The sequence below is a fragment of the Lynx canadensis genome, chromosome B4 (genome assembly GCF_007474595.2).
Source record: "Lynx canadensis isolate LIC74 chromosome B4, mLynCan4.pri.v2, whole genome shotgun sequence".
NCBI classification, from domain to species: Eukaryota; Metazoa; Chordata; class Mammalia; order Carnivora; family Felidae; genus Lynx; species Lynx canadensis.
Window position 1 is genome coordinate 134302947 of NC_044309.1, and position 27070 is coordinate 134330016.

At 48.4% G+C, this 27070-nt stretch overlaps 1 protein-coding gene and 1 long non-coding RNA gene across 2 annotated transcripts in view; one reads left to right on the top strand and one right to left on the bottom strand.

Annotated features, from left to right (window-relative positions):
• The first annotated feature begins 543 nt into the window (after positions 1 to 543).
• SREBF2 (sterol regulatory element binding transcription factor 2) overlaps positions 544 to 27070 on the top strand; it is a 58194-nt gene continuing 31667 nt past the window's right edge. The window contains 4 exon segments of the mRNA XM_030320791.1: positions 544 to 556; positions 559 to 927; positions 24994 to 25431; positions 26456 to 26637. Coding sequence (XP_030176651.1) covers positions 544 to 556; positions 559 to 927; positions 24994 to 25431; positions 26456 to 26637 — 1002 coding nt within the window.
• LOC115517799 lies at positions 9360 to 26530 on the bottom strand. Its single transcript, XR_003970067.1, has 3 exons — positions 26434 to 26530; positions 14962 to 14967; positions 9360 to 9372 (listed from the first exon to the last, which is right to left on the bottom strand). It is a non-coding gene; the product is annotated as an uncharacterized LOC115517799 (long non-coding RNA).

Genomic DNA, 27070 nt, shown 5'->3' on the forward strand with positions numbered 1-27070 from the left:
CTGTGGTGGGTCTCGGGCTCTAGCATTGCTTTAAAAGTCTGCAGGAGGTTCGGAGGGACCCAGGGTGAGACCGTAGGAGTAAAGCGCTTGGTCGCGGCAGGTGCAAAGGCACAGAGGTTGTAAAATGCACTCTGCACTTGGGACAGTTCACGGCCCACGGCGAACCTCCATTTCCGCCTTTCCAAGGGGCTTGCTAGGAACGCGACTTGAATGATCGAGACTCCTCCGGGCCCCAGTGCTGGGGGCCAGGTTTGATTCTACCCGCTCTCCTAGGCAGGCTGGGCGGGGGAGCAGCTGGGAAGATGACGTAATGTGCTCACAGCGCGCTCCGGGGGCGACCCGCAAGCGGGGGCGGAGGGTGTTAACCCTTCCACCCCCAGCCGGTGGATGGACTAGCTTGCAGAGGCAGATCCAACTGAAAATGGAGCGGCGCCTTTAAACAAGGGGAGTAAGGTTGGGCTGAGGACCCGGAGCCTTCACTTCGCATTTGCTACGAGCCCTCGCGGGGCGGGGCCTCGCTATGCAAATCTGAGCTGCTGATCGATGACGCGCCATCACCCCACGCGCCGCTTCGCGCGCTGATTGGCCACGACGAGCCTGGTCCCATTGACAACAAACAAGGGGGCGCGCGGCCTGGAGGCGGGGCCGCAGAGGGCGCGGGTTGGGGCGGGGGAATCCCGCCCCGCCCCTCCCGCGCGGCGCAAACATGGCGGCGGCTGGCACCGGCCGGTGAGGCGGTACCGGGAGGGGGCTGTTGGGTGTCATGGGCGGTGGCGGCGGCACCGCCCCCGCGTCTCCCTGAGCGGGACGGTAGGGGGGCCTCCGCGCCGAGCCGGGCGATGGACGAGAGTGGCGAGCTGGGAGGTCTGGAGACCATGGAGACGCTCACAGAGCTGGGCGACGAGCTGACCCTGGGGGACATCGACGGTGAGTGGTAGGTGGGTGGGTGGGAGTGCGGGGGCGCGCGGGGAGGAAGGGGTTACGGCAGCGCGCGGGTGCGCGTGCGCCCACCCCCCGCAGCCCCGGCTCGCGCGGGAAGCATCGGCACGCGCGGTCGGCCCGGCGGAACCCAACCCTTCGGAGTGCTGCGGGTTTGGGTCCCCGCCCGGCCGCTCGGTTCTGCGGTGCCGCGTGTCCGGAAGCGGAGCGGGGGTCGTGGGGCCGGGGGCGCGGAGCTGGGGGCCTCGCGAGCGCCCTGCGGGAGCAGCCCGAGGAGGGCGCGCGGCCGCCGCCTCCCTCGCGCGCCTACACGCGCCGCGCCAGGTCCCGCTCTCCCGTTGCCCGCAGCTCCGCGTCGCACCTGTCACTCCCCGCCCGGCCGCGGGGGCGGCTTTGGGATTACCGAAACAGGGTCCCCAGGCTCCGCGCGCTCCTCTCTGGCCCTCCGGGGGGTGACTTGCGGCCGGGTCACTTGGCGCTCTGGGAAACTTTGGGCAGGGAGCTCCTGCGGAAGCAAGTTGCTGATGAAAGCGAGCGGTGGCGGCAGAGTATGGACGCTTCTCTCCGGGATGGAGACTCGGGCGGTCCTGCTATCGCGCTGCAGAGGGAATTGAGCAGCAAGAATTTTGAGTTGTGGCCCTTCGGGGACAGGCTGGGGAGCGGGTAGCCTTTGTTCCGGCGACCTTAACAGCGGAGTGGAAGAGCTGGTAGGAGCCCAGGGGATTCTCTCTTGCAATGCTCTCATTTTGTGACCATGGAAACCCAAAGTTTGGAGAAGGTCAGTTACTTGCCCAAGGTCTACCAGCTGGTTATAGAGCCCAGTTCCTGAGCCAGTGTCACTATAGCAGGCTTTCATCTGACACTTGGGAGTGAGGAGTCCAATGAATAGGTTAATAACCATAATAATAACTCTCAGTAGTTGGGCTCTTCTGATAGTCCCCAAATTCTTTATATTATTTCACTTATGCCTCCCTACAATCCCATGGTAGACAGAGGCCAGATGTTTATTTGTACAAGGTCACTAACCCTAAATTGTCCAGAACCCGTGGTCTTAAGCAGTCACTCAAGTGCATTGTGCTCGTGAGTTTTATAAAGTCCTGTCATGTCCAGGATTTCACTACAGTCTTGCCCGCAGAAACGACAGCTACATCCCTGTTGTACAGATGAAGAAACTGAGGCGCAAAGAATTCTCTTCTAGGGGAAGAGATAAGTGACAGCAGTTAATTGAAAAGAATGTTTCCCATTTTGCTTCTGTAACATTTAACTCCTTGGCTTGTCCTTGCCTTCTGTTTCTGGTCATTCTGGCAGTGAGCTAAGACCCTTAATTGAAGCCCCAAGTCTTACCACAGATTTCCCCCCGAAGTGCTCCTAAATACGGAGATGTGTTAACAAATGGAGGAGAGAGGTTCTTGAACTTAAGAAGCACAGCTAACATGTTTTGAGCATGTATGTGCCAGACACTGTGTTAAGCACTCATACACATGAATGTTCTCAATCCTTAACAACAGTTTCATCAGGTAGAGACATCTGTTTTACTACTCTCATCCCCTTTCATAGACCCTGAAACAGAGGCTCAAGGTGGTTCATTAACTTACCCAAGGTTACCCAGCCAGTAAGAAGTATGCCTAAGGCTGCCTACCAGCAAGCTCACCGGAAGAAATTCATGTGCATTTTGCCTTCTCATTCCATAACCAGTTCTTGTTTCTCTTAGTTTGTAATGTGTTCACTTATCTAATGGTCAAATATTAACCTTTTCCCCGTAGATTTCTGAGTAAAATGTACATTCTGGAAACTAGTGCAGTGGTTCAATGGCTTCACGGGTCCCCATACCAGATTTGGGAAAAAGTGACTCCCTGCCTTCAATTGGTCAACAAGTATTCAAGTGCCAGCTGTGGTTTCTGAGCTGTAGGGAACATGAAAGATAGGAAAGAAGATTTTATGGCCTCATGGAGCCTAAGAGGAATAACAGTAAAACTGTAATGCTCAGTATAGAATGGCTTACAGTTGCTCAGAGCAATAAGTGAAAGTCAACATTGAGGGAGCTGATCAAGGCTGGCATACCAGGAAGACCACTCCAAGGAGGTGGACTTTGACCAGGTTTTGGAGCACAAGAAGGGTTGGGCAGGCTGAAGGCCAGTGGTCTGCAGTTACAAATATTCCTGAATTCTTATGCATCCGTTCCCCCTCCAGAAGTTCAGCTCCATGAGTGCCAGGTCCTTCTGTTTCCTTCATGCTGTATTTCTAGCACTTAGAATAAGTATTTGTGGACTACCTGAATGAATCTAGTGACCTTGGGCTGGGCAGGATTCTAAGTTGTACTAGACACAGCCTTTGGGGTTGGGTTAGATCAGGGGTAACCTGCCCCGTTGTTTCCAGAGCCAGTCAGGTAAGGAAGAAGAGACCATGAGAATGAATAAATATACTTTATGTGTGTGTTGGGGGTGGGGTGCAGTTTGCATAGCTTGCAGCCTGGGGATTTCATGTCTGCCTCCTGGAAGACCAGTTGGGCAAGATCCTTCCCTGGGCAACCTCATCTGTGCTGTAATCTATGAGTGCCCTTCAAAGATGTGAGTCCATGGAGGCCACATCCATTCATTTATTCAGCACCTGTCTTGAGTGGCTCCTGAGTACCCCTATGATGGACAGAGTGTTGAGGATAGCTTTGAACAAGACATCCACGTTCTCTTCCCTCTCAGTGAACTTAAATTCTTGAGGGAAGAAACACAAGAGGAACAAATCACTTAAATGAATAGCTCTGGCAGGACACGTGAAGAAAATAACATGGGCTCATGTTATACAGAATGACTAGGGCAGACTAATTTAGGTGAGGGAGGCCTCTTGGCAAAGGGATCTGCCATCTCTTTTTCAAGAGGTACCCAAGTCAGGATTTTTATGTGAAATGTCCACATTTTTAAATGGTGGCTCCAAGTGGTTGGTTGTTTTTTTTAAAGAAACATACTGTAGGCCCAACAAAGCATGATGTGTCAGTTGGTCTCCAGGGCCCCGTTCCACCGCAGGATGATCTGCTGTCCCAGGCCTCCGGTCCTCTGATGATAGAGTATCTAGGGCACTTTCTTTTATGGTGGATAGCCGCGTCATGAGAATGCGCCTCACGTGTTGTAATAAACCAGGTCTTCTGCAAAGGCAGAGAGGGGAGATATTTTTCCACTGGGATCAGGAAAGGCACAATGACAGAGGTGTCCTTCCCGTAAGACCCAAAAGGGTGGGTGGCAGAATCATGACCATCACATGGCTGCCTTAGAGACCAAGGATTACTAGTGAGTCCTTGGACCACGCGGTGTGTATAAGGCAACGGTAGAAGATAAGGTCTGAAAGGTGTGTTGGAGCCAAACTGGGGGGTCTTCATACCTGATGCACATGTTTTGTGGAATGTGGAGAGGGACCTGCTGACGATTTTGAACTAGGGGAATGACGCATCAATCACAGGTTTTAAGAGAATTCGACTGTGGTGATGGGCAAGGAGGAGTGGAGTCAGGGAGCCCAGCTTAGGAGGGAATTGCAGCTATTCGGGTGTGAGGTGATAATACTAAGGGGGTGATGGGGTTTGGATAGGAAGTGGCCATTGTGCAAGATGGTGGACATAACAGGCTGGGACCTCAGTGAAGGCCTTGCCCTGAAGGCAGAGTAGAGGTGGAATTCTATGATCCCATCAGGGCTTTGATCCTCCGGCATTGAGACAGTTCAGAAGCCAGCAGGAAGAGCTGGCTTGGGGGAGATGATAAACATTTGTCTTAAATGCAGTGGTTGAGGTGCTGGTGGGCGGGAGGTCATCCACTAGGAAATCAGGCCAGTTACCCAGGAAAAGGTCAAAGCTGGGGATGGAGATTGAAGAGTAGTCACTGTGGAGTTGAGGCTAGAGGTGAGAGAAGATAGAACTGGGAAGTCAGGTCAGGTGAGGAAAGTGTGATAGAAAACTGAAGGAAGGTGAACTTTTCAAGGAGTGGTTAGTGGATGCCAGGGATCATGCTGCAGAGGACAGCAGGGATGACGAGGCCATGAAAGGAGTCATGGGATTCGGCAGTTGGGAGGTCGGCCTTTGACAGAGAAGTCAGATGAAGGGGTCCAAGTCTAGATAAGCCAAAAAGAGGTCGGGAGTGAGTGGATGATGGCAAGTAGAGGCAGCTGTTTTCTTTGGAGAAGCGTCAAGAAACTTTTCAGTGAGCTGTTTTACTTTTTGTCCTTGTGGATTGGTCTGTTCTGAACACTTCACAGAAATGGAATATGTGGCCTCCTTCCCTTAGCATGGCTTTATGGTTCATCAGTGTTGCAGCAGAGTGTTCCCTTGTGTGGATACATCATGTTTTATTTGTCCATTCATCAGTTGACCAACATTTAGGCTGTTTCTACTTTTGAACTGTTATAAATGAAGCTGCTGTGAACATTTGTGGGCAGGAGTTTGTCTGGACATAGCCTTTTGTTTCTCGTGTGTAGATCCTCTACTTTTTTTTTTATTTAAAAAATTTTTTTTTTGTTTTTAACATTTATTCACCTTTGAGAGACAGAGACAGAGCATGAGCAGGGGAGGGACAGAGAGAGAGGGAGATACAGAATCAGAAGCAGGCTCCAGGCTCTGAGCTGTCAGCCCAGAATCCGGCGCGGGGCTTGAACCCATGAACGGCGAGACCATGACCTGAGCCAAAGTCGGACACTTAACCGACTGAGCCACCCAGGCGCCCCAATCCTCTACATTTTTTGTTGCTGTTTGTATTTTTCCTAGGCCCTGTAATAATACCGGTTATTCACTTGCTTAACTTTCTGTGTTCTCTCAATGAATTCTGCCCTAGTTCTTGTGACAGCAACTCTCAATATGAAGTTAGCTCCTTTTACCCCCTTGTCACTCCCTCTTTTTTGCCCCATCTGATGTTTGTCTAGCTCCGGTGTCCCGCACTTATCCTGGGATTACCTTAGTCATCACCCTGGGGAGTGATAATTGAAGCCACTGTTCCCTAGGTGGTATTTTTTCACTCATTTTGATGGAGCACATCCTCCAGCAGCTTCTTCAGAAAGAGTACATTAGAAGTAAATTTAGGGTGGGGGCGGGGGGCCTTGTCTGTCTTACAATATCTTTGTTCTACCCTCATGTCAGTTTGATAGTTTGGATGAGTTTGGAATTTTAGGTTGGACCTAATTTTATATCAGAAGTTTGATGGGGCTCCTAGGTGACTCATCAGTTAAGCGTCTGTCTTCAGCTCGGTTCACGAGTTTGAGCCTCTCATCTGGCTCTCTGCTGTCAGCTCAGAGCCTGGAGGCTGCTTCAGATTCTGTCTCCCTCTCTCTCTGCCCCTCCCCACTCGCACTTGGTCAGTCTCTCCCTCTCTCTCTCTCTCTCTCTCTCTCTCAAAAATAAAAACATTAAAAGAAATGAAGAAAGAAAAAGTTTCAAGGCATCGCTTAATTGTCTTCTAGCTTCTGCTCATTGAGATCTGATACCAATTGATTCCCGATCCTTCATGTGCCAGCTGTTTTCTCCTCTGGAAGTTTGTAGGGTCTTGTCTTTATCCTGGGTGTTCTGAATTCCATGGCAATACACACTGATGTGACTGAACTGTCAGTCGCTGTCTCTACTTCGTGGGCTCTGGTGGGGGTGGGGGTGGGGCTCACGGTGTCAGATACCCGCATTCATGCGGTCCTCCTGCTGGTAGCCCACGCGGTGCCCCAGCCTGAGGAGGAACTTCCTTCCTGTTCTGGAGCCTTTGGGTGGCACTGCCTTGTCCTCGGCTGTCTTCTCCCTGCGGTCAGCTCCATCTTTGAAACAGACCCCGACACCAGCCGGCAGCGAAGGGGTACTCTGCAGAGGTGTTGTGTGAGCCCCCGGCCAGGTTGTCCGGGGTCCGCGTCTGGTGGGGAGTTTGGAGTGGCCAACCCGGTGAGCCAGGGGTGAGTGTTGGGAGGGTGTGGCCAATACCCCACTGGGAGGTGAGGAGAGGTGTGGAAACCAAACACGTTTCTCCGGTGAGTCATACTTGGGGAAACTGCTCAGTGAGTAAAGCACAGATCTACTTTTCTACCCCTGTGTATAGCTTTTTCAAGACAAACTTTGTTTTGACACTTGAGTATACATCACTGTGGTTAATGTCTGGGTTGAAAGTACAGCTGTTGCTCACAGCTTATTTATTTTCTACCCGGTTTTAGCTCCTGATCTGTTTTCATCCAGTTCCATTTCCTGGGATATAAAGTTTTCTGGGGTCGCTCGCTCGAGCCACTGAACCAGTCTCCTTGGGTTTCTCCTCCCTCCCGGGTGTGTTTGGCTTTGCCCTTGACAAACACTGTCACTCACACCCTTCGGCCTAATGTTCACTGAACAGTCTTTTCTGTTGTTCTCCTACTCAGCCCATGTATTGGCATTTTTTAAAAATATATTTTTGTATTTGTCTCCACTGGATCTCTTCTGTCCTCCATTTCAGTTTAAAAAGTTCTTAAAAAACTTTATTCAAAAAAGCGCGTTCTGATGATCAAATCGTCTGTCTGTATCTCCTGGATGCTGTCTGAGCTTGATTAACACGTGCACGAATTGTTACAACATTTTCACTGACAGGTTGCTAGATGTTGAAACAGTTGAGCTTTAATAGACGGATGATCCCGCCTAACCCCCCACCCTTCACCCCCCACCCCCCTGCACTGGCAGGCCCTTGCATATCCATGTCCCTGCAGGACAATAAATACCATTGTCCTGAACACGACGAGCAAGTCACTCTGGAGTCAGTTCATTGGTGTGTATTTCCCAAAGAGAGCTCCGCGACACAAGGGGTGACAGCTCCTTCACCCTGCCAGCCGTAGCCCTTCTAATGTTTGAAACTCTCCAGTTGCTGTAAATTACTGTGATTACTGTGGTGATTGGGACTTAACCACTTGGAAAATATCTTTATTTTTTTGAAAAGGCAATACATTCGTGTGGCAAAATTAAAAAATGTGAGAAAGGACTGTGAAGAGTCGTGTCCCTGCCCTGCTCCGATTTGCTTAGCACCCACCAGCCCTGCCTCCTCACAAGTAATTCATTCTTAAGTTTCTTTACCTTCTTCAAAACTTCCTTAATGCAAATATAAGCAGATAAGCATGGCTTTTAATATTTGCTCCCCTTTTTATCCCTACACAGATAGGGAGCATGCTACAAGCTTTGTTCTGCACCTTGCCTTTGTTGTTGTTGTGTTGTTTTTTTTTTTTTTTCACTTAACTACATATATCAGAGATCTTTCTAGTCTTCAGGGCTGCATGGTTTTCCATTGCATAGATGTACTGCTGTGCTTTCATTCATCCAGTCCTTTTCTGATGGACGTTTCAGGGTGCTTCCAGTCCTGCTATTAAAGACAATGCTGTGGTGACTAGCTTTGTACACTCGTCATTTTCACACACGTGTGGGTGTAAGCGTGGGAGAAAGGACCAGAAGCGGGATTGCTGGGTCGGAATGGGGCTGGTGATGATCTCCATCACAGATGCCACAAGAGTCAAATGATGGGGAACATATAAAAGGAAGGGGCAGGAACTAACATTCTGTTCTGGCTCCACGCATTTGTGGTTTTGAGAGACCCCGTGAAACTGCTGTCCACAGAAGATGTGCCAGTGTTTGCCCGCCACGGTATATAGGAGAGCGCCTGTGCCCGTCAGCTTCCCGGCGGAGTCTAGACTCTGGTCCCTTTATTCCGCCTGACTTTGCCACACGGGTGCCAGTTTAGAGCTCACACCATCCCTTCTCCCTCCCCCCACAATATATAGACCCCTCCGTCCTGGCCTCCCAGTGCCTCACTTTTCTGTATTCAGGACCACTGGACAGTGAGTAGCGACCAGCTTTCTGGACGATCCCTTCCTCTGCCTCACATGTTCCCTTCGCTTGCCTGGGACGCTCGTGGTTCAGACTGGCTGACACCTCTGCCGCTTCCATCTCGTTTGCTTGCTCTCTCTACTTTTCAAATTGCCCCTTAATGTACAGCAGTTCCTTATTTTCGGCTCTCTGCTTTGGGGGACTTGAAAACTGGTTTCTTGTTTTAGGTGGTTCCATTGGGACTTTCTTCTCTGCCTGCGCTCTCTTTCATGTAGTTTCTTGGCGGCAGCCCTTGCCGCCCCCGAAATTTCAGTGCGTCCTCTCTGAAAAAATTTTGGGGGCTTTCCATTACTATAAGTGGTGTTCTGGAAGTTGCTTCCTTTCACCGTAATTCTCTTACGGCTACTTTTCACCCAAATCGGCGGGCATTTTAGGAAGTACCCTTTGTTAGGAATAGTTGTCTTCAATAATACCTTCCTTTGAACCTTAAGTCATTGGTGTTCCCTAGGAGAATGTGATTCATCTTTTTCTTTATTAGTTATTGACTGTCCCTGCAGTCGCCTCTATTTTTCCATCCGTCACCAGGTTTTGAAATCACTGTGTCTGCAGCACCAGTTGTGGGCCCAGCAGCGTCTAGTCAGACCTGCAGTTCAGACCTTTACCTAGGGACTGTGTTGAGCTGGGCTTTGGATACCGTGCTGGCAGGGTAAGCGAGGACCCTGCCCTCACACAGTGTGTATGGCCCTTTACCTGTGTTGTCTTCTAAAACATTGTTGCTTTAAAAAAATTTTTTTATGTTTATTTTTGAGAGAGACACACAGAGCATGAGCAGGGGAGGGGCAGAGAGAGAGACACACACACAGAATCTGAAGCAGGCTCCAGGCTCTGAGCTGTCAGCACAGAGTCCGATGTGGGGCTTGAACTCACGAAGTGTGCGATTATGACCTGAGCCGAAGTCGGACACTCAACCGACTGAGCCACCCAAGCACCCCAAAATGTTGTTGCTTTTAATCCTGTCTCCTGATTCTGTGGAGTGTACAGATGAGAAACCGAGGCCCAGATCACACAACTCGTAAGTGGTAGAAAGGTGACTTCAGTCCAGACGGGTCTAACTCCAAACCCCATGTACTTTCCTTGTGTCTTGTGCCAGCCACATCTCTGTCTGATGTGGCTTCCAAGTTGCAAACACAAGATGGTGTGTGGTGGGCTAAGGCCAGAGAGACCCGGGATCCTCTGCTCAGGTACACACTTGGTGACATGTGTTTACCAAGAGGGGTCTGCTCTGTGCTAGCGCTTCAAGTGACCTTCCCTGCGTCCTGCAGCACTTCTCTGAGCCTTCGTTTCTGCTGTATGGTGGGGACTGGGGACATCTATGTCACAGGTGCTCCAAGAATTAAGGGAGACAAAGCACATAAAGGGAAGAAGGCAGGAACTGACATTCTCCTTTGACTCTATCTGAGAATGAATGAGGAAGTTCACTTTGCAAGTTGACTTTTAGGACCAAAGGGCCTCTTTTTAGAATACGGTATTTTTTCCTTTCGTAAGGGCTTTTGTAGGTGTGGTGGGCGGGACACAAAGGACTAGTCACAGAGTGCAGGGTAAAGTGTTGCACGTCTGGACCACAGTATTCAAGGGTTAAACTTGGTTGACTTGATGGAACTTTTTAAAGAGTAGCTAGATCCCAGAGCCTGGGCCTCCAGGTGAGGCTCCCTGGGGAACCTCTGTTTAGAAACTAATCCTAAACCATTGACTGGTTTGGAAACTGGAAAAGCAGAGCTCTTTCTGAATTCCTTAGGCCTTTGGAATTGCTAATGAATATGTGTCTAAATGTCCCTTATAATCTGGCTGCTGCATCTGGCCTGTGAAACTGGTCTGTTGGGTTCAGAGTCTGGTTTGGACCAGTGATGAAATCTCGACTGCTGAACCAGATGCAGAGCTACCTAAACTGGTGTCTGCTCAGTTCAGGCCCTCTCTATCCCACAGCAAAAGGGAAATCATGCTTCTTGCTAAGTGTGAAATTGATGGTGAAGCCTTATACTTTACAAAAGTCCTTCTGATACATTTGTCTTTCTAACAGTGCTGTGAGGTAGATGCTTCCTTTTTCTTCCCATTTTGCAGATGAGACATTGAGACCGATAAAATAATTTGCCCATGATTCCCCATGCTGATGGAGTCGGGAGTTGAATTTGGGCCTTCTAACATGGGATCCCATATACTTTTCTGCCCCATGGGAATGAGGTGGGATGTGTCCTGACTCCGGAAAGCTGTCTAGGAACCCCTTCTGGTCAGAAGTTATTTTTAAAAAATTTAATACAGTTTTTAAAACGTGTTCAAACCAGTTCAGCATGAGTGAGTGTCTATTATATTCCCAGCACAGCATTAGACTCTTGGGGTATTGGAGGTGAGTGAAACAGTCCCGACTTTCAGGGAGCTGGCATCTAAACAACCAGACAATACAAAGAGAAATGCAACAGAGGCCATAACAGAGAAGCAAACTCCAAGTAGTGTTTTGAGCACTAAGGAAGGGAATTAGCAGTATCTTCACAGGGACTTTGACATTTGAGATGAGATGTGAGGGAAGAATGAACAGAATTTTACAAGGGAAAAGTGTCATGATGTTCTTTTTGACAGAGTTGGACCAAACTTGGGAGTAATTTGGCATGTTCTGGGAACATGTGATTCACCGTGGGATCAAGGTTCTCAAACTGTAACGTGTCTAAGAACCCACCAGGGTGCACCTCCTGAGATCTGAGTGTGGGAAGTCTGGGATGGCACCCAGGAGGGACACCTAACTAGTGGAAAGGTGGATCAGAGGAATTTTCTTGTGGAGGTACCTTATAAGCTGAGGTCTTCAGGCTAGATAAAGGGGCAGGAGAGAGGAGTCATATTCTAGGCCGAGGGAACAACCCTTTGGAAAGGCATTTGGGTGTGTGGGTGATTTACAGACTACAATCTTGATAACTGTGTTTGTTATCTTTCTCAAACACGGTTTTGACCCGGTCCCTCCCTCTTGTGCTTCAGTGTGCTCTGTATCAGTCTGGAGGCTGGGTGGTGAGCCGCAGAAACTGCGTCTGGCTAGCCTGAAAAGAAAAGGAGTTTGTTGGAAGGACAGTGGTGCACGGACTGACCGGAAAGCTGCAGAGCCCGACTTGGAAAATGGGCCCGAACCAAGGGAGGCTCAGGAGCTAAGGATAGCCTTAGGGTAGCGTTAGGAGCTAAGGATAGCCCAGGGGCAACAGGGTTAGGACCCCACCGCGACAGTGATCTCTGACGGGCTGCTGCTCTCCTGGGTCACTCCAGCAAGAGTCATGCTCCTGGTGCGGGTATGCATGAATCAGGCTGCCTGGTGGGAAGCCTCACCTGCCACCAAGACCACTCACGGGGGTTCTCCGAAAGGAAGAGCAGGGTGCTGATGGGAGGGTTGGGTTGAATGATGGACAAACAACGAAAGTGGCCAGTGTCCACTGCATGTTCTGTGCCTCTCCTTGCCTCCAAAATAAGATCCAATGCCTTATGGTGCCCTTAAGGCCTTTTAGAACATGACTGTAAGCCGCTCCACTTCTCTACTCTGTTGCACGTGCCCTTCAGCAGCTTGCAGGGCATTTCCTGGTGGTGTGGTGGTTTTTCTCAGCCTGTTCCCTCTGTCTGCCATGACCTTCCTTCTCTCTTAACTCCTAAAACTCTTCATCCACTGCCTGCCAGTGTGGATCAGTCCTTCCTCTGCTCGCAGACAGCCTTTCCTTTCTTTTTAAGTCTTTTTTATTCTTTAAGTAGGCTCCATGCCCAACGTGGACCTGAACTCGTGATCCCGAGACCAAGAGTCAGATGCTCCACCAACTGAGCCAGCCAGGCGCCCCCTCTGACAGCCCTCTCTTTGTGAGGCACTTGTCTGTTCTTGCCCTTGTCACAGTGGATGAGAGTTGGTTGGGTTTTCCCTTTGAGATGGGAAGGTGGGGAGGGAACCACACCCCTTTGGAATCCTTGCCCTGGGCCGGGACCCATGCTAGGTGCTCAGCATCCTCCAGCCCCCAGCAACATAGCACACAGTGTCTGTGGGTGCTGGGTGGGTGTTCATAGCACAGCTTCATAATCTGCTTTGCGAGTATTTGTTTTGTCCTTAGTCACAGGGAGGGCAGTGAGTGGAAGGATGGGATGGTGGGTTGTTGGGGTCTTTCACCTTTGCCTGACTGGTTTTTTTTTTTTTTTTTTTTTTTTTTTTTTTTTTTTTAAATTTTTTTTTCAACGTTTATTTTATTTTTGGGACAGAGAGAGACAGAGCATGAACGGGGGAGGGGCAGAGAGAGAGGGAGACACAGAATCGGAAACAGGCTCCAGGCTCCGAGCCATCAGCCCAGAGCCTGATGCGGGGCTCGAACTCACGGACCGCGAGATCGTGACCTGGCTGAAGTCGGACGCTTAACCGACTGCGCCACCCAGGCGCCCCTGCCTGACTGGTTTTAGAACTGAACAAGGTAGGGGCGCCTGGGTGGCTCAGTCGGTTAAGCGTCCGACTTCAGCTCAGGTCACGATCTCGCGGTCCGTGAGTTCGAGCCCCGCGTCGGGCTCTGGGCTGATGGCTCAGAGCCTGGAGCTTGCTTCTGATTCTGTGTCTCCCTCTCTCTCTGCCCCTCCCCCATTCATGCTCTGTCTCTCTCTGTCTCAAAAATAAATAAACGTTAAAAAAAAAAAATTAAAAAAAAAAAAAAAAAAGAACTGAACAAGGTTGAGATCCCCTGCTGTGGAGACTGTGCCCCAGGAGAGTCGGGAGGGTGGTTCAGCTTGCACCTGACTTTGTTGACACTCGGTTGGTTATCTGGCACCATGAAGTGCGATGCCCTTGTCTTCTAGAACAGGACAATGCAGGATTGGTTCCTGGGAGTCTTGCTGTCCACATCTTGCTCACCTTTCAGTGTCTTGTTCCAGGAGAGTGAAAGAGCAGCGGTGCTGGCCGGGAGCAGGTGAAGACAGGAAATACAGGAAGACCTGAGATGACGCTTCTGCCCTTCCCGGGTGGGGGATGTGGGCTCTCATTCATGAGCGAGGCACCTAACGAGCATCTGCCTGATGCCAGGGTCTGTTTGGTGACATCCATTCAATAATGGAGCCAAAGCATCTGTACAGTGTGGTGCCTGAGACTTGACCTCAAATTACAGCTCCACTACCTGCCTACTGGGTGACGTAGGACGAGTTCCTTAACCTCTCTGTGTCTCATTTTCGTTGTCAGTGCAGTGGAAGCGATAATGGTATCTGCCTCAAAGTGTTGTGAGATTAAATGAGGAAACTATGCAAAGCGCTTAACGCAATTGCTGACGCACAGTAAGAGCCTAGTAAATGTTAACAATTACTGTACTATTTTTATTATTGCTACTACTGATTGCCTCAAGATTTTTCTTATTCTCAGAGTCTAGTCCTGACCTCTTTCTAAGAGCAGACATTGCAAAGTCCTAAATGGAAAAAGAGGGACAGCCTTTCAAATGTGGGGTGCCAACAATCTGATGCCTCTAACTTGCCTAAGGATTGGGAGGCCTAGGTTCGCTGGCTGGGACCCAGGGTGGGGCTTTTGCATGGGTGGTGCGGTTGGCTGGCTTACTGACTGCAGCATTGTGAGGCCTGGGCCGTGAGGCGGGGCATCCACGATGAAGGACTTCCGGAGAGGAAGCCCCAAGGTGTGGTTGTTGGGGCAACTTCTGGTGCAGGGTGCTTGTGAAAGGAGCACAGTCTTTGGAAGAGGAAGAGGAACCTCACTGCCGCTCGCTTGCCCACCTGCCTAAGACTGTGTGCAAAATCACCCCCTTTTTGGACTTGGACTTGTTTCTTCCTGTGTAACCACCACCATCACTTTTCAAGAACTTATGTGTCAGGCACTGTTCTAAGTACTTGACACGTATGGACTCTTTTTTAAAAGAGGACTTGAAACCACCACTTCACAGGGTGATTTGAAGATATATACCACAGTATGTGTGAAAGTGCCAGCCAAGTGTTAAAAGCAAAAACAACTGGGAGACAGGGCTAATGAGGTTCTCTTCCAGTAAAAAACAAAAACAAAACCAAAAAACATATTTAAACTTTGTGTATAAATATATACTCACACACAAACAGGTAAATAGCAGTAAAAATCAACAACAACAAAGGCTTTTTAAGCAACATGCTATCTATACAGGTTCTTCTTGCATTGTGCACCTCTTTATCTTAACACTTGGTGCCTGGCCCCGGCAGATGTTTGCCCAGGGTTTCGCCATCAGAACGTGTGCCTCTTTTGAAGCGTTTAGTTTTGTGTCTGGAGCATAGCAAACTCAGTTAATGTTTCTTGAATGCGTGTCTTAAAGGATGTGTCTTTACTGATTTAAAAAGACTGTTCTAGAAAGAGCATCTTGTCAAGGCAGAAAGTCTCATTTGGAGAATAATTTAATCATTTGGGTAGGAAGGTGTGCTCACAAACAAATAGCCAGGCAAAAATATCTCTCCCCTGTTCCCTCGGTGAGTCAGTTACATGCATGCTTACCCTGAGATTAACCTTCCATTAGCTTTGAACTTAATATTGGAAGTAATGAGATGGATTACATAAGCACCCCCCTCGACACCCCTTCCCCCAAATTCTCCTTACTTTATTGTTACTCCAGGTCTGTCTTGCATCTTTCTCCCAAGTGGTGATGAGCATAACTGTAAAATCTAAGAAATGTTTGTTTTGTAGAGGAAAATAGCATAGAGGAGAAGTTCAGACCTAAATACAATCTCAGTTCAAATCTTGGTTCAGCCACTTTGTAGTTTGGGGGGGGGGGGGGGTTGGGCAAGTTATTTAATTTATTTGAACCTTATTTTCCACACTTAATAATACTGGTCTCAGGGTTTATATAAAATACCAAGTATCAGTGTGATAGCTATTACTGTGTTGTCCGCACAGAATCAATATGAAATGAATTTGATTTTAGTCATAACCACCTCTGTAATTTTAAATAAAATGTACATGTGATTTCCAGTTAGAAAATAAGTTTGTTAGTTTTGTTGCAGAGTTATTTTTGCTTTTAAACATCAATAGCATGACCACTGACTTTTTTTCAGGGGTTAAATTAGAATCTAACCTGGAGATGACACCCTTTAGTGTTTGTTGTGTTAAAAAAAAAAACAGTAACAACAACAACAACAAAAACAGGTGTCTGGTTGGCTCAGTTGGTTAAGCGTCCAACTCTTGATTTTGGTTCAGGTCATGATCTCATGGTTGTGGGATCAAGCCCAATGTTGGGCTCTGTGCTGGGTGCGGAGACTGCTTGGAATTCTCTCTCTCTCTCTCTCTCTCTCTCTCTCTCTCTCTGTCTCTCTCTCCCCCCCCCCCCCCGTCTCTCTCCCCTCACCCTGTCCTCCCTCTGCCCCTTGTTCACTCGTTCTCTCTCTCAAAAAAAAAAAAAAAATTATTATTATTTAAAAATTTAAAAAACAACACTGAAAGAATCAAATACATTTTTATGTTCTAGATGTATGGACAGGAGTATATATGGACAGGAAAATAAATGTAAAATGTGTATATATCAGAGTTTGGATTATTCCCATACTTACAAGAAAATTAGCCTCAGGGAGATTTTTTTTCCAAAGGCAGCACAGCAATTACATTCACAGATTCATGGTTCGGTTTTTGCTAATAGATAGCCAGGTCTTCTTCAGCCAGTACTCTTTGAACTTCTACTTGGGAATCCCTTTTCGGTTTGGCCTTCCAGTTCTTGGTTTAGCTTTTTTTTTGATATTCTGCTTTTCTCCCTTAATATGATTCTTTGCCACACTTCCTTCACACAGTCTCCAGGAGGTGGCCTGTTTCCCAACGTAGACCACCTTTTAGAACCTCATATATAACCAGACCTTTTCTTTAATCAGTTTTCAGAAGATTCTCTTCATCAGTTGATGAAGTTATCCAAGTTTCTGTTTCAGCTATGCTGATACCCTCTCAAGTCGGAATTCAGCCCTGAGTTTGTGCTCAGAATGATACTTAATGCGTTCACAACGTTAGGGGGTTCTGGGGAAGCCAGCAGCCCCCTTGTACAAACCAGCATGAGCAGCCGCTGAGCCAGAGGGATTTCTCTTCCTAGAACATTGTTGGATGACTCACTGTTCCTTCTTTAATAAAGAGAAGGACCAAGTTCATCACCATGAGCTCTAGAATAACCTGTCATGATTTGATCCTGACTCCTGCCCAGCCCGGTGCCCTGGCAGTTGTCCATTCTCTTCAGCAGCCCACTGTGCCAGCTCTGTGCCTCCAAGCCTTGGTTTCTGAAATTCCCTGGGCCTAGAATTCCCTTTGTGTGCCCAGCAGCCTTCAGTCCAGTTCCCACAAGAGGCCGTTCCATCTGCACCTTCCCTGTGTCCTCCTTGCTGCTGTGATTGTGAATTTTTTATCATCTCTCTAGGCCAGCACACAGTGGGTGCTCCACACGTTTTAATCCTTTCGCATTTACATACCCACTTCACCAAAAGTAGAAGCTTTGCAGAAATAGCAGATTTGCCCAGATTTCCCAGGATAACCCGAATTTCAGAAATATCTTGTCCCATTGTGAGGTGACATGTCCCTTCCAGTTTTGGTTCAGAAAGCATAAATGCCATTTTTACAGATTGCATGAAAGTTGCTTTGGGGAGCATTTCAGTGAATTGATGCCAGTGTTTTTAACTGCCAGAATGGTTAGTACTTGGAGAAGTTCAGGGGAGTGGAAGATTTTGTCCATGTGCTTGTGAAGCATAATCTATAAGAAAAACATTAAAAAATATATGTTCCTGTATGTAATGTGGCAAGATAAAATTTTTTGAATATTAAAAATCTACTCTTAGCTAACATATCATCAGCACATATCAGAGATTTGTTAACATTATTAATGAGAAAACCATCAGGTTGACAAAGCTGGATCAAAAGAGAATGTAAGAAACTGATATTTACATAGTTTTTACAAAAAAGGATGCAGGAATAAGATTGCAAGCTTAGATGCAGAACTGGTTAACGTCCTCCAGGGCAATACAAACAAAGTTTATCTTTTTTACCAGAGAGAAATCATTCGCAATCTAACAATTTTCTACAAGTGAACATCTAACTTTACCTAATCTGTGATAAATAGCAGGTCAAAACAAGTTTGTTTTGGGGTGCCTGGGTGGCTCAGTCGGTTGAGCAACTGACTTCTGCTCAGGTCATGATCTCACGGTTTGAGAGTTCGAGCCCAGCATCGGGCTCTGTGTTGACGGCTCAGAGCCTGGAGCCTGCTTCTGATTCTGTGTCTCCCTCTCTCTCTGCCCCTCCCCCTCATGCTCTGTCTCTCTCTGTCTCAGAAATAAATAAATATTAAATAAAAAAAAACAAGTTTGTTTCCACAGAGCATCGGGTGACCTTTAGTAGGCACGGTAAGTACTATTACCTGTACTATGACTTTAAAGGGACACAGTATGATATATATATATGTATGTATATATACACACACACACACACACTGCTTTGTTTTCAAGTTTTGGGTAATTTTTCTTAAATCATAATTGGGTTCAAGAGCTCAAAGATGGCTGGGTCTGAGGTAGAGAAGAGTCCTTGTTGAAAGTCATTTAAGTGGTTTTGAAATGGAATTATGGAATTCAGAAAGGAAGAGGGTGGTAAGGAGCAGAAAAGGTGTGCTATGGCAGTCACATTCAGGAAAGATCTCCCCAACTCCCCTCCCCCCACAAAGGCATGTACGGATAAAAGGAGGGGGTATTTTTCCCCCAGGTGGATGATGAGCAAAGGTTAGTGGGAAGTGAAATTCCTAGGAGTAGGAGGGAGCAATTGGCAGGAAGTTTTGAAACTTGTGTTTAAGAGATTTGATTTGATTTGAAAGACTGTTGGACCAACAAGATACTCACAGAAGACACTTGTCACTGGGTAGGAGGCTGTGGTTGAAATCAAGGCAGAGTATGGAAGTGAAGCAAAGAGATAACTGTGATACCATGAAAAGAGGCTTGCCAGGAGTTCATAGTAAACTTAGGGCAGAGGGAAGAAGAAGAAAGAACAGTTGAAGGGGGTGCTGAAGATCACTCTCCTGGTTGAAACTGAGAGCTGGCTCGGGTCTCTTGCTGTGTTGGACCAGAGAGTTCAGGACTGGCCAGCTGGGACTTTTTGAGGCTGCCCCTAACATCCAGCTGGGCAGATAGGAAGAGAGAGATATAGGGAGAGGAGACCAGAAGACCATTTGAGAATGACTTTGGCTTCCCTTTGTGCTTTCTTTTTCTCTTAATTTTCAGATGTTTTATTTTATTATGTAATATTTTATATATGCAGTGACACATTTCTGTGTTATGAAACACAGGCATTTGAGAACCCCCACCTCCCTGCCCAATTTCTTTTGTGGTTTCTTTGCCAGTAAAAAGAGTTTACTCATCCCTCGCTTAAAATATAGGATGCCTGAGTCACTAGTTTGCCATCCTGTGTCATTCAGCCCTCCTCCAGACTCCCTGTCCCCCAGGAAGGTGACCCAGAATCCCCTTGAAGTGCATGATGCTGTCCCTGTGCTCTGAGTGTTTTAGCAAATGTGCCCCCTGGTGTTTGAAGTGATTTTAGGCACCCGGTTGCCTGTGATAAGTGTCCCTATGTTCCTTATATTCTTGCATTTCAGGGTTTCTGCGTTGATGGGTTTAGTCAACAGCCCAGTTCTTGAACTGCTCTCCTGGGTGACCTGAATGGGGGTAACTAACGTTTCAGGTCCCGAGAACGCAGTGGTGATCACAGATAGCAAAATGGAGGAAGGAAAAGTTATCTATTGACCCTCAGGTGTGATACTGGTTTGATTTTTTTTTTTTTTTTTTTTGATCCTGGGAGGGAAGATAAGCTCTTCAGCTTGAAAGCAGGATACTTGTTTCTTAAGCGCACTTGTTGTGAATTAACTTTTGTGATTACCTCCCTCTCGCTCACTGGTTGTGGTCCATCTGATTCCCATCAGCCTGCAAACATCATACGCCATACTTATTTCTGTGTTCTTATGCCTGTTGGCCAGATCCAGTGTGAAAGATTAAATGAACAACACATGAAGAAAGTTTAGGTGAATATCCTTACAATATTTGGGATGAGGGACTTTTTAAGTGTAACACAAAAACCATGTCATTTCATTACACAATATTAGCATTTATATACAGTCAGTTCTGCCATAATGCAACATATACCTTCATTAAAAATCATTGCACTAAGCAAAACTGTGTAACACAAACCATAGGGCTTATGGGGAAAATGAGATTCGGGTTACAACGCTCAAAATCTTTAGAGGTGACCAAAAAAAGATAGAGAAAATAAAAAGACTAAGAGCTAGGGAAGGAACCTAATAAAACAGCTCTGTTTTACAGATACGAAGTGGCTAAGAAGTACATAAATACCACAATAAATAGGGCCCCTTACCTTTAAAAAGACCTGAGGTTTGCTTGTGGAACTGGGCGTTAGAAGTCACAGCCTCTGAGTTACTATGAAGTGATGGACGGAGGGCTGTGTGCCATCTGATGTACAGTGCTGTGGGGCTCTCCCAAACCATCACGTTTTATCCATCATGGCTGACACGGAATACTTTTCATATTTTATTAAGTAAAGGGAGGAGGGTACAAAATAACATCTTCAGTGTGACCCCTTTTTTGTAAAACTGCTCACACACACATGCATGCTTGTGTAGAAAGGACACATGGAAACATTGATAGTGGATGTCTCAGGGAGGTGGAATGGCTGGGTGACTTTTTCATTTAATTATTTTCTGGAATTTTCTATGGTGAATGTTACTTTTACAGTTTTATTCTATTTTTAATTTTTTTACGTTTATTTATTTTGAGAGAGTGTGCACGTGCACAAGCGGGGGAGGGGCAGAGAGAAGGAGAGAGAGAATCCCAAGCAGGCTCCGCGTCATCAGCACAAAGCCCAATGTGGGGCTTGAACTCTCGAGCTTGAAATCATAACTTGAGTCTGGATCAAGGGTCCTACACTAACCGACTGCACCACCCAGGTGCCCCACTTTTACAATTTTAAAAAAGACAGTTACTTTCAAACATTATCTAACACAAGGTGGGTAATAAATACAAAATATAAGAATAAATGACCTACTTTGTAAAATCGTGCTCTCAGCACCTAACTGGGCTAAGTAGCAAATGGCCACTAAAGGATTGTTGGCTGACTGCAGTTTGGAGGCCATGTTACCTCATTTGGGGCTTTAAATTCTTTATTCCTGACCAAAGTTAATCTGCCCAGATTTCAGGTCACCTCACTCTCAGGTAGATCCTGCTAGCTGGGCTGGACAGAGTGCTTTATGTTACCTCCAGGTTGCAAGCTCCATTAAGTGCGTGTGAACTTGGGGTGTCTTTGGATGAGGCTCCAGAGTTGTTGCAATGCACAGGTGATGGCTGCAGCCTCTGATTTTGGTTACCTGCTTTTAAAGGGACCAAAACCCAGGTGTAGTTTCTTGGGCCCAGGTTACTTTATTAAGCAAACTTATCCCTTTAAGAAGCACCTAAAAAACAGGAGTGTGGGGGCACCTGGGTGGCTCAGTCAGGCGCCTGACTTCTGGCTTCGGCTCAGGTCCTGATCTCACAGTTCATGAATTCAACCCCCGCCTTGGGCTCTGTGCTGGCAGCGCAGGGCCTGTTTGGGATTCCCTCTCCCTCTCTCTCTCTGCCTCTCCCCTGCTGGTGCGTTCTCTCTTGCTCTCAAAAATAAATAAATAAACTGTAAAAAACATGGGGGTTACCTGGGTGGCTCAGTCAGTTAAGTATCCGACTTCAGCTCAGGTCATGATCTCAAGGTTCATGAGTTTGAGCCCCACATTGGGCTCTCTGCTGTCAGTGTAGAGCCTGCTTCGGATCCTCTGTCCCCCTCTCTCTCTGCCCCTCCCCTGCTCGCTCGCTCTCTCTCTCTCTCAAAAAATAAACTAAAAACAAACAAAAAACAAAAGAAAAAACCAGGACTGTGGCTTAGTTTGAGAGGGTAACCGCCAGGAGCATCGGTACCAGGTAAGCTACAGTTTGCAGGCCTGGAGCTCCAAGGAGACCCAAGTTGGCTGGCCCTCCACTCACCATGCAGGTTCTGGAACTTCATTTTTCTTTTCTTTTTTTTTTTTTAAACATCCAGTTATTCTTTTTTTTTTTTTTTAACGTTTATTTATTTTTGAGACAGAGAGAGACAGAGCATGAACGGGGGAGGGACAGAGAGAGAGGGAGACACAGCATCGGAAGCAGGCTCCAGGCTCTGAGCCATCAGCCCAGAGCCCGACGTGGGGCTCGAACTCACGGACCCCGAGATCGTGACCTGAGCTGAAGTCGGACGCTTAACCGACTGAGCCACCCAGGCGCCCCTGGAACTTCATTTTTCAAAGCCCCAGAAAACCTGTGCCTTCTCCAGGCTTCCCTTTTCTGGGTTTCATGGCTCTCGGCGGAAATGAGAGCCTGTGTGATTGCAGCACTCCAGTGATCGGAGTGGGGAACATGAGGCATTACGATGCTCCCACAGGGTACAGCCTGGAGCTTTAGCGCAAAACTGCACCCGGGGTGGGCCTCCTGCGCCCTGGTTCTCCAGGCCTCATTCCGGTTGGCAGGGCCTCCCCGTCTCTGTCACTGCAGACCAGATGGGGTTCCGGGGAGGCCTGGTGTGCCCTGCTGGAGCAGGGGCTCAAAGAGCCTCTTCCCATTACTTCTTCCTTCAAACGCTTGGTCTTAATGGGCCCCTCTGCGCCACTCAACCCAGTGCCTGTCTGCCTGGCTGCAGATAACACCACTGGAGCTTGTCGTGTGGGGGTTGAAAAGAATTTATTTTTTTAATTTAAGCAGTTGCATCCCATCTGCCTACACACTCTTAACCTGCTTTGTGAACAAGCTTTGTGACCTTTGCAGGTTACTTCACTGTGTCAGCCCCTGCCTTTCTCCACGAAAGGCTTTGGAGAGCACTCAACCAGATGGGATCGGGGAGCCAACTGCCCAGGCAGTAGGTGCTCTGGAATTGCCACTAATAGGGACCCTTGTAAGGGTCTGCCCCTTGCCAAGCACTTTGCACAAATTATCTTTGTTAATCCTTACAACAAAGAAACGGAATGAGTATTCTTTTTCTTTTTTAATTTTTTTAATGTTTATTTATTTTTGAGAGAGAGAGTGCGTGCGAGCAAGCGGGGGAGGGGCAGAGAGAGGGGGGAGACACAGAATCTGAAGCAGGCTCCAGCCTCTGAGCTGTCAGCACAGAGTACAACGCAGGGCTCAAACTCACGAACCATGAGATCATGACCTGAGCTGAAGTGGGGCGCTTAACCGACTGAGCCACCCAGGCGCCCCCCGAGTGAGTATTTTTAAGGCAGACTTTTGTGGTGAGGAAGCCAGGATGTAGAAGGGTGACTTACCCGTCACACACTAGGTGGCCTCCTGAGACCCACCTAGTACCAAAGCCCGTGCCCACCTACCAGACCTCTGGCCTCTCTTGCCTTGTGTCCACCTTAGCTTTCTATGGATGTGATGTTCTTTTGGCTCACAAACCAGGCCTCTGTGTTGATTCCCCAGAGTTGGGATTTTTATGGGAACTCTGGGAAGCTCAGCAGATTACTAGGTTTCTCTTAAGCATTTTCTTAAAAATTTTTTAGAAATCTTGTGTTGTCCTTGGAATGTGTCAGCACTAAATTGTGTTTTGTTTAAATTTTGTGCTGAGTTTCAGGACATTTCTTAGTTTAATTCCTGGACGAGGAATTGGAATTGGTTGGTACCAGTTACAACGTGGCAATGTGCCCATTTCTCCCTCCCACATACAACAGGCTGAGTGTAGAGGGGACGCAGCGGAGTGTTGAGGTGTTGGTAAATAATACCACTACGTAGTCATTTAATCTTACGAGATGCTGTTTTGCCAGCAGGTCGAACTGCTGAGCTTCAGTCCTGTATGGTCACCCTGGAAACCCCAGTAGCTTTCTGCTTGCCTAACATAAGATTCTTTGTAGCCCAGACCCGCTACCTCCACATATGAGCGTGTACGCACACACTGTTAAAGACCTGGGAGGTTCTTGCTGGTGGACAGTTTGGGGGAGTGAAAAGAAGTAGTGGCTTTTTTTGGTTTGTGTTTGGTTTGGGGAATTTTGGTGACTAAGAGCATCGTGCGGCCTTGAATGTTTAGAGAGGAGGGTGTACAGTTCAGGGGCAAGCAGTAGCCACTTAGGGACGTACTGGAAGGGGGAGGAAGTGAAGACAGTGGAAAGAACTGTACGTCTGAAAATACCTGGGACAAAGCCGAGGCCTCAGACTTCTAATGGGGACCAGCCCTAAAGGGAGGAAGGAGTCGTGATATGACTTGTTAGTTGTGGATTAACTTGGGTTTGGGCAAGTTTTGAGGAGGACGAATTAGGGTAAGAGGCCGTGGAGGCAGGCTTGAGGCCCTTTGGGCTGGGAACTTAGGGGTCCCAGGTACTTAGAGCATGATCTAGACAGGGGCCATGGCTTCCAGGTGGACATCCCCTTGGTCTCACAGACTCCTTGCCCAGAGAGAAGGGACACAACCAGGGGAGTATCGGGGTGGGCCCCCTAGAGCATAGAGCCCAAGGCTGGGGTTGCTCTGCCCTGACCTGGCAATGCGTGCACCATGGTGCAGTGGAAGAACAGGAAGCTGGGAGGCAGAGAACTGGTTCTAATCCTCGCTGGGCCCTGATGAGCCGTGGGACCTTGGCCAAGTTATTTCACTGTTGTGGACTTCATATACGATCTTTCCATCTACTCCACTCCTAACGATCCATGACTTCATCATCCCTGGGTGTTCCTGAGGGTACCAGCAGTGCCCAGGGATGTACCTTTCTTGGAGAGAAGGCCCAGAGCTTAACCTGTGGTGAGGAGGGAGGGCAGCCTGGGGTGAGAGCCTGACTCCCGCATTCCTGCTCTGCCGCGGAGAGCAGTGCCAGAGACTGGAGGTGCTCCAAAGCCTTAAGACAACCACTACCCACTTCCTGCCCCAGTGTCCCTAACTGTAAGATGAGACCAGCAATAACTTCCAAAAGCTATACTCACCCAGCACAGAGATAGCTCTTGTTTGGCCTGACTGATCAGGAAAGTTGGTAGAAAGGGCCTGGAGGTAGGGTGGGGAGAGAGAACATCCAAGAGATGAAGTCCTGCCCTATTGCCATGTGGTTTGCCATCTCAGCCCAGGTGGTTCACCTCCTAAGAGGGAGGGGGAGGTTTCCCCGACCCATTTCTGCGAGGGCCATGGGAACACCTTTTGATTTGCAGGCCTCCATTTCTTAAGCAAATTTGAAAGTTGCTAGATGTTTTGGATGGCAATAGAATGACCCCTTTTTATTTATTCACAGAGATGCTGCAGTTTGTCAGCAATCAAGTTGGAGAGTTCCCTGACTTGTTCTCCGAGCAGCTGTGTGGCTCCTTCCCCAGTGGCAGCGGGGGTGGCGGCAGCGGTGGCAGCAGTGGTGGCAGCGGCAGCGGCAATGGCGGGGGCGGAGCCGTGGACCCCTCCCTGCAGCGGTCCTTCAGCCAGGTCCCTCTACCTTCCTTCTCTCCCTCGGCTGCTTCCCCCCAGGCTCCAGCCCTGCAGGTCAAAGTTCCCCCCACTGCAGTTCCCACCCCACCCAGGGCAACTCCCGTTCTTCAGCCCCGCCCCCAGCCCCAGCCCCAGCCTCCAGCTCAGCTGCAGCAGCAGACGGTGATGATCACCCCGACATTCAGCACGGCTCCCCAGACAAGGATCATCCAGCAGCCTCTGATATACCAGAATGCAGCTACCAGCTTCCAAGGTGATTCAGAAGTCAGATACCATAGTGACTGGTTGGTTCAAAAGTTTATGTGCCAGTTTGCAGACCTTCTGAGGCAAATCGCTCTGTCCTTTTGGGGATGACAGAATCCATCGGTTTGGTCCCTGTCTGAAGGAGTTTTTGGTAATGGGCAGTGAGGACAGTGGGTACAGGAACCGTTCACATTCTGCCTCTTCAGATACCTTAATATCTATTGTGCCTGCTTCAAGGATACTTGGTCGAAGAATCTAACAAGCATAGTAGACACAGGGCTGTGCTAGTAACTAGAGCTACAGGCTGGAATACAATGAGTCTAGAAACTGACCCAAGCACCAGCCAGCCCTTGGCACCTATAGATTGAGAACCATTCATTCAGCAAACATCTCCTGAGCACGTACTACAGAGACTATATGACTCATAGCAGGTGTTAGGTCTCCGTGCAGCAGGCCTCATACTAGGCCTTCCGTGGGCGGGGGGGCTGAGTGAGTGGCTTTCTCTGCTGTGCTTTGCCCAGTGCCTTTGCATCAGATTTCCCTCCGACCCTTTGGGGAGCCCTGGGCGGGATTGGTATTACTCTGAATTTCAAAGGCTCTGACAGTTCTTCTATGTGCTTCGGGGGGTTTAGGGGCTGTGGGGAGGCAGCAAAGCAAAGAGCTGAGACCGTCATCCCAAAGTGCATTTTCCATTCTTTTCATGAGAGGAAGTGAAGCCCCGTGGAGTTGTTGGTTCTCTGTATCTATGAACTCCCTTGCTGGGTGCAGTCATTTGCTGATTAGCTCCCCTCACCTCCACCCTAGCACCCAGAGCAATAAAATAATCTGTTCTGGTTCTCTCAGAAATTGATGCAGCTCTCATGGAATGTTCTTGTTATCTAGATTAGCTTGTAAATGGTCGTGCACATCTTCTTCAGCAGCAGATGGGGAGTTGGGAGCGTTCTGAGGCACCCTGTCCTCGGTTATTACTGCAGCTACAGTGACAACAGAGTGCATTTCTCGTCCGTGTGACTTTTCCCTCCTCTTCTCCCAAGTCCTTCAGCCTCAAGTCCAAAGCCTAGTGACATCCTCCCAGGTGCAGCCAGTCACCATCCAGCAGCAGGTGCAGACGGTGCAGGCCCAGCGGGTGCTGACGCAGACGGCCAATGGCACGCTGCAGACCCTCGCCCCGGCCACGGTACAGACAGTTGCTGCCCCCCAGGTGCAGCAGGTCCCGGTAGGTGGCTGGTGAGGACCCAGGGAGGCACCGGTTGGGGCTGGTCTTTGGTTGAAGGTGTGGTCCACATACTCAGAAGGACCAGCGGAGTGTAAGGGAACAGCATTTGGGGTGCCTGGGCCCTGTGAGGCACCAGTGAGCTCGGAATGGAGACCTGGCTAAGGTCTCATCTGTAAGTGTAGACTGGCCCTCACAGCCTCCATAAATGCAGGTGGATTGTGATATTTAAGCATCCGATGGGTGTAAAACTGGAAAGAGGTGTGCTAAGATATTTCTGAGTCATGTATCATAGTGGACCATATTTTCTTATTACCAAGGTCATTAATTAATCTTTAGAAAAAAAAAATCCAGGTTCTTCCTTTCTGCTTCTCAGCCATGTTCCTGGCTTTCCTGAGTTTGCTCAAAATCGGACTTCCCTCCCCTCCACCACCCC